The following is a 6710-nucleotide window of genomic DNA, read 5'->3' as shown; positions in this document are numbered from 1 at the left end:
ATTTTTTTTCCTTCGTGCCTGCGTGTTTGAGTTTTCCTCCTGTTCGTGCTGCTCAGAGAGGCAGCCCCTCCTGCACCCGCGAAAACGCTGTTTTCCCACATTCACGTCACACGGTGAAGATGGCTCCCCTGAGCCCCCCTCCTGCAGGCCCTCGGCAATCAGCGTTGCCGCTTTTTTCTAACTCTCATTACGGAGATAAACTTTAACCATCGTCTGAAAGCAACAGTCAAGCAAGAGCAAGAGTCTGAAGGGTCTGCGCTTGGTGACTTTCTAACAGGAAAAGATGTTTTCGCATGTATTTCCGTGTAGAGAAGCTAGAGCTAAAGAGATAATGCTTACCCTGAGAGACACTAACGAAGCGCTGATTGGTTGAAGTATGCTGTCAGTCAAAGTCCACAGGGGGAGAGGCAGGATTTTCAGTGAAACGGAGCGTTTTCTCTTCCGGGTTTCAGAATTAGCCCCAGAAAATCTTTTATTTCACACAAAATGACTTTTCCTTTGCGCCAAAAATAAACTATTACCATGTTAATGCCATTTCTAGGGTTTGGACTAGCTAAAAAAGCATGATACAGCCCCTTTAAATTACTATATATATAAAAAAAAAAGCATGTTAACACGAGGAGCTTAACACTTATAAGCTCCTCTTGGAAAAGCAAATCTGTTGGCATGTAGCAGCCAGACTCCCATTCTGCTGCTTCCATGCTGGACAGGACAGGTTGAATAAAAAAAAATGTTAAAAAAAAAAAAAGATTATTTAGAATTGGGAATGTAACACTCTACTCTACTCTACTCTACTCTACTCTACTCTACTCTACTCTACTCTACTCTACTGTACTATTAAAAATTAGAAAGAATTTGAAAATGACTCCTTTTGAAAAAAATGACTGCAGTAGTAAGACTGGCAGGACGCCTCTGATGGGTTCAGACAAGTTTAATTCGTTACAGTGAAGTTATTTGAATTTCATTATGCACAAAATCCTTCAAACTATAAGAAAAGTTGTTTTTTTATATCAGAGTGTTTTTCTATTATTACACGAGACAAGTGAAGGTTGTAGTAATTATGGTGAGACTCCAGTGAATCTCAACGGCAGTATTACAATACTCTTGTATTTACTAAAAATGCATTTCCCCTTAATAAAATACAGAGAAACCATATCACTTGATGGGTATGTGATCACAAAACATTATGTCAGCCTCTGAGCTATGACGTCATCATTGGTTGCCATAGTGGCCGCAACTTCAAAGAAGCCTTTTGACTTCATCAGAAGATCAGATTTACTTGTTTGCATCTGCCCAGCTTGAGATCACTTGGATTTCATTCCCGGAGCGAATTCAGCTTGTAGAAGAACTTCAGCTTTTGTTGTCTTTTACAGACTTTTTGCGATTTTCGAACGTTTTACAAGCCTTACTGAGAACAGTTTAACAAGAAGCCCAGAGCTACTTGTTTGTATCTGCCTAGCTTGAGATCACTTGTATTTGATTCCCAGAGCGAATTTAGCTTGTAGAACAACTTCAGCTTTTGTTGTCTTCTACAGACTTTTTGCTATTTTTGAACGTTTTACAAGCCTTACTCTGAACAGTTTAACCACAGGAAGTTCAATATGAACAATTCATATCAGCCAAATATGGCCTCCCCAGAGACGAACCAGGACTGCAACCCACAGGTAAGACAAGAGCATTCAGTTCTTATAAACACAATTATTCCATGTGAATATTTACCTGTAAATATTTACCTATTTGCAACTTAGGACTAATACTAGACCAGTAAAGCTCCAGCATTCATGAGCCCTTAATTTAACAGTGAGGTATTTCTTAACTTGAGTTGCAACTGTGCCATCAGATACACCTCTAAATTCATTTTTGAACGAAGCTACAATCATCAAAAATGCTTAGTTTTAATTTCCAGCAGCTTTTAGCTACTTTAATGTCGCTCAAACATCAGATTTGTTTGCATTCACTATTTTCCATTTTTTTCTGCTAACGCGAACTCTGTATTCTCTATTTGTGTCCTGTTGTCTTCACAGCCCAAGGAAACTGGGGTTCAAGCTATCTGCTTGAAGGATGGTGAACTCAATAAGTGCAACAACGCTTGGAGACCCAGAATGAAGAGGAGCTCTCCTGCGAAGGACCCAGAAATGCTGCAAACGGAGGGCCTCCTGCGGAACACGCGGGCCTTCTTGAATAAACTGACTCCGGAGAGGTTCGACCGGCTGGTGGAGCAGGTGCTGGAGCTGAGCATCGACTCCGAGGAGAGGCTGAACGGTGTCGTGGACCTGGTCTTTGAGAAGGCCATTGACGAGCCCAGCTTCTCCAAAATGTACGGCCAGCTGTGCCACCGCCTTGCCCACTTGAAGGTGCAGATGGCCGAGAAAGCCCCAGCACCGAGCAGCACCGTGACCTTCCGCAGGCTGCTGCTTAACCGCTGCCAGAAGGAGTTTGATGTGGAGAGAAGTGACGACGTGGTGGTTCAGAGGAAGCAGGCAAAGCTGGACTCTTCTTCTTCCACCACAGAGCGTGAGCAGCTTCAGGAGGAGCTGGAGGATTTGAAGAACAAGGCTCGGAGGCGCTCAGTCGGACTCGTCAAGCTCATTGGGGAACTCTTCAAGTTGAAGATGTTGACGGCGGCCATTATTTTCAGCTGTACTTTCCAGCTGTTAAAGAAGCAGGACGAGGTCTCGCTGCAGCAGCTGTGCACGCTGCTCACGACTGTCGGCAAAGAGCTCAACACTAATGGAGCCAAGCCAAAAATGGATCAGATGTTCAACCAGATAACAAAACTGATCGAGGAGCGCCAGACATCGACACAAATCCGCTTCATGCTGCAGGATGTCGTGGCGTTAAAAGAGAAAAACTGGGTTCCTCGGAAGGCCGACCAGGGCCCAAAGACCATCCTCCAGGTCCACAAAGAGGCTGAGATGGAGCAACAGGAGGAGCAGCTCAAAATCATGAAGCAGCTGTTCTCCAACGATGACTGGAGACAAGCAGGAACCTCGGTCGCTTCTCAGTACCAGAATGAAGAAACCAGTTCTACTGCTTCCACCAGGCTCTTCATCCCTCGTGAGACCCCCAGGATTTCAAAGCGGCCACAGTCGGATGAGGAGATCCAGCTGCGCCCACAGAGTCTGGCGTTATGGGCACGGGGATGTCGTGGATGGACTCCAGCTGCCAACTCTGAAACAAGAGTTTCCAAGACCGCCTGCCCCAAACCAGACTCTGTGCTGCAGTCTGCGCCTTTGTCTCAGCTCTCCACTCCCCCGACAAGACCCAGACATGTCAGTGCTGGAAAGAAGACAGATATGAAGCACAGACACAGTGAGACCAGCGAGATGGAGCGAAACTGGGTTGAGCCAATGAAAGTGGTGGAACCAGTGGAGCCATTGAAACCTGTGGAGCAGGTGGAGCAGGTGGGACCCATAGAGACTGTTCAGCCAGTTCAACAGGTGGAACAGGTGAAGCAGGTGGAACTAGTGGAGCCCATTCAGCCAGTGGAACTGGTGGAACAGGTGGAGCAGGTGGAACCGCTGGAGCCCGTTCAGCCAGTGGAACAGGTGGAGCAGGTGGAACCACTGAAGCCCGTTCAGCCAGTGGAACCGGTGGAGCTGGTGCAACCAGTGGAGCCAGCTGAATGTAATTCTGAGGAGCCATGGAAGATAGTAAAGAAGAAGAAAACCAAGAAAGAGAGACAAAGAGAGGCCAGAGAAAAAGCACCCATGGAGGAAAACCGAGTGGAGCCAGTGAAAGCGCTGGAACCAGTGGAGCCTGTTCATCAAGTGGAACAGGTGGAACAGGTGGAGCAGGTGGAACCAGTTGCGCCTGTTCAGCCAGTGGAACTGGTGGAACAGGTGGAGCAGGTGGAACCGCTGGAGCCTGTTCAGCCAGTGGAACTGGTGGAGCCTGTGCAACCAGTGGCGCTAGTGGAGCCGGTGGAGCCCATTCAGCCAGTGGAACTGGTGGAACAGGTGGAGCAGGTGGAACCGCTGGAGCCCGTTCAGCCACTGGAACAGGTGAAGCTGGTGGAACCACTGAAGCCCGTTCAGCCAGTGGAACTGGTGGAGCCGCTGCAACCGCCCGAGCCGGCTGAATGTAATTCTGAGGAGCCATGGAAGATAGTGAAGAAGAAGAAAGCCAAGAAACAGAGAAAAAGAGAGGCCAAAGAAAAAACACCCATGGAGGAAAACAGAGTGGAGCCAGTGAAAGCAGTGGAACCAGTGGAGCCTGTTCAACCAGTGGAAAAGGTGGAACCACTGGAGCCCATTCAGCAAGTGGAACAGGTGTGGCAGGTGGAACCGCTGGAGCCTGTTAAGCAAGTGGAACAGTTGGAGCTGGTGGAACCACTGAAGCCCGTTCAGCCAGTGGAACTGGTGGAACCAGTGGAGCCTGTTCATCAAGTGGAACAGGTGGAGCAGGTGGAACCACTGAATCCCGTTCAGCCAGTGGAACTGGTGGAGCCGGTGCAACCGCTGGAGCCGGCTGAATGTAATTCTGAGGAGCCATGGAAGATAGTAAAGAAGAAGAAAGCCAAGAAACAGAGACAAAGAGAGGCCAGAGAAAAAGCCCCCATGGAGGAAAACCGAGTGGAGCTAGTGAAAGCGGTGGAACCAGTGGAGCCTGTTCAGCAAGTGGAACAGGTGGAACAGGTGGAGCTGGTGGAACCAGTGGCACCAGTGGAGCCCGTGGAGCCCGTTCAGCCAGTGGAACAGGTGGAGCCAGTGCAACCGCTGGAGCCAGCTGAATGTCATTCTGAGGAGCCATGGAAGAAAGTGAAGAAGAAGAAAGCCAAGAAACAGAGACAAAGAGAGGACAGAGAAAAAGCACCCATGGAGGAAAACCGAGTGGAGCCAGTGAAAGCGGTGGAACCAGTGGAGCCTGTTCAGTCAGTGGAACTGGTGGAAAAGGTGGAGCTGGTGGAACCAGTGGAGCCCGTTCAGTCAGTGGAGCAGGTGGAGCCGGAGCTGGTGGAGGCCGCGGAGCCTTTAGAGCCGGTGTGTTTCTCTCTTTTTCAGGCCACCGTGGAAGAATGTCAGCTGAACTCGTCCTCCTTCATGGGAGCTGTGGTGAAGGCAGTGCATCAGCCCGCAGTGAACGATATTGAGGCCAGGTGTCTCGTGGACACAGTCATCCTAAAGAAGAGCTTGCCACTCCTACGAAAATACCTGGAGTCCGACGATGAGCGACAGCTGCAGGCACTTTATGCCCTTCAGGCTCTGAACGAGTCCCTTGGTCACCCTAGAAACTTCCTGCGGATGTTGTTCGATTTCTTCTACGACTGGAGACTGATCTCAGCTGCCACGTTCCGCAAGTGGCAGATGAGCAGAGACGATGCCGAGCAGAAGGGAAAAGCCAAGGCCATCGAGTCCACCATGCCCTTCTTCACCTTCCTGCGGGTGTGTGAGGGACTCTGAGCTACGGACGAGAAGAGGAACAGAGGTGCTGGAATTTAGAACAAGGGGTGGAGAATTTAGAACGAGGTGTAGCGAAGTAGTGGAAGTTAGTAGCTAATTTCCAGTCCACAAATAGGTTGAAAACGCACAAAAAAGGAAAGCTAATTTCAAGACACAAAAAGGTCAAAACAAAGAAAGCTAATTTCCAGGACAAAAATATGTTAGAAAAGAAGAAAAGAGCTAAATTCAAGGCAATGGCAGCAGTGACGTGTGGTCAGAGGAGGCAGGGCCTCCCTTGCCATCATGGAAAGACAAAAAAAAATAAAAATGAAAAAAATAAAACCAAAAAAATCATTGTATTGTGCTCTGTGTGTGTGTGCGTGTGTGTGTGTGTGTGTGTGTGTGTGTGTGTGTGTGTGTGTGTGTGTGTGTCTTTCTGCATATATTCTGATCCCCGGCAGCACGAATGAATAAAATTATCTTAAACTTGCTTAATATTTCCCTCTCGTTTAATGAGAGATCACTGTATCTACTTAAAATATGCTACCTGGGAGAGATAAGCATGGATGGAAACGTGCCAAGCAGCTTTTTGCCATTGCTGGTTCCCCTCTGTGGCTGCCAGCGGTGATTTGGTGATTTAGAGTTTTGAAGCTGACTTGGGAACCGCTTAATTTCAAGAATCGTGATTAGGACGCCTTTGCTCCACCAACCTCAACCCTGAGGGTCCTGAAAGCCTGAACTGTTCAAAGACTCAAATGAATTCTGGGCTATAGGCTGCAGCAGCCTGGATGCTAAAATAAAAAAAAAATAATAATAAAACAAAAAAGAATTGCTGAAATTACATTTTAATCAAATCTAACATGAAGTGCAATTGATTGAAAAAAATTAACATATAAATTAATCTGGTGTAAAATACAACATAAAACAATCCCACTGCAGTCTTCGATGTGCAGGAGACATCTGGGGGAATAAGAGAGTGAAATTGTGAAATTAAAGGGACTTAAGGCAAGATTTGTGAAAAACTACACATGCATTTCCACTTTATTCAATGCTAATGGGTCGTGAAGCATTAAAAACCTAAAATAACAGGCCAATCCGCGTATCTGTCTGTTGCCTTATACAGGCTGTGTGCCAAATAATTTGTTGCTGTTCGGGGTCCGAATTTCCCGCGCAATAGTGGGGATGTCACGTAAATTGACGCTGTATGCGCGCTGCCGAACAGGAAGAACATGGCCGCCGTGGACACGGACTCAAACACTGCTGGGATCGGGGCGGGCAGTGTTGCCAACTTGGTGACTTTCTCGCTAAATCTGGCGACTTTCCAAAGCC

At 47.6% G+C, this 6710-nt stretch overlaps 1 protein-coding gene across 1 annotated transcript; it reads left to right on the top strand.

The window, feature by feature from the left end:
• Nucleotides 1-1625: 1625 nt before the first annotated feature.
• LOC115408764 (eukaryotic translation initiation factor 4 gamma 3-like) lies at nucleotides 1626-5402 on the top strand. The gene is made up of 4 exons (XM_030119672.1): nucleotides 1626-1664; nucleotides 2025-3512; nucleotides 3843-4004; nucleotides 5004-5402. Exons 1-4 carry the CDS (start codon nucleotides 1626-1628, stop codon nucleotides 5400-5402), a joined length of 2088 nt encoding a protein of 695 aa, XP_029975532.1.
• The last annotated feature ends 1308 nt before the right edge of the window (nucleotides 5403-6710 follow it).

This window comes from Salarias fasciatus, chromosome 20 (genome assembly GCF_902148845.1).
Source record: "Salarias fasciatus chromosome 20, fSalaFa1.1, whole genome shotgun sequence".
Lineage (NCBI taxonomy): Eukaryota > Metazoa > Chordata > Actinopteri > Blenniiformes > Blenniidae > Salarias > Salarias fasciatus.
This window is presented reverse-complemented; position numbering and strand designations above follow the sequence as displayed.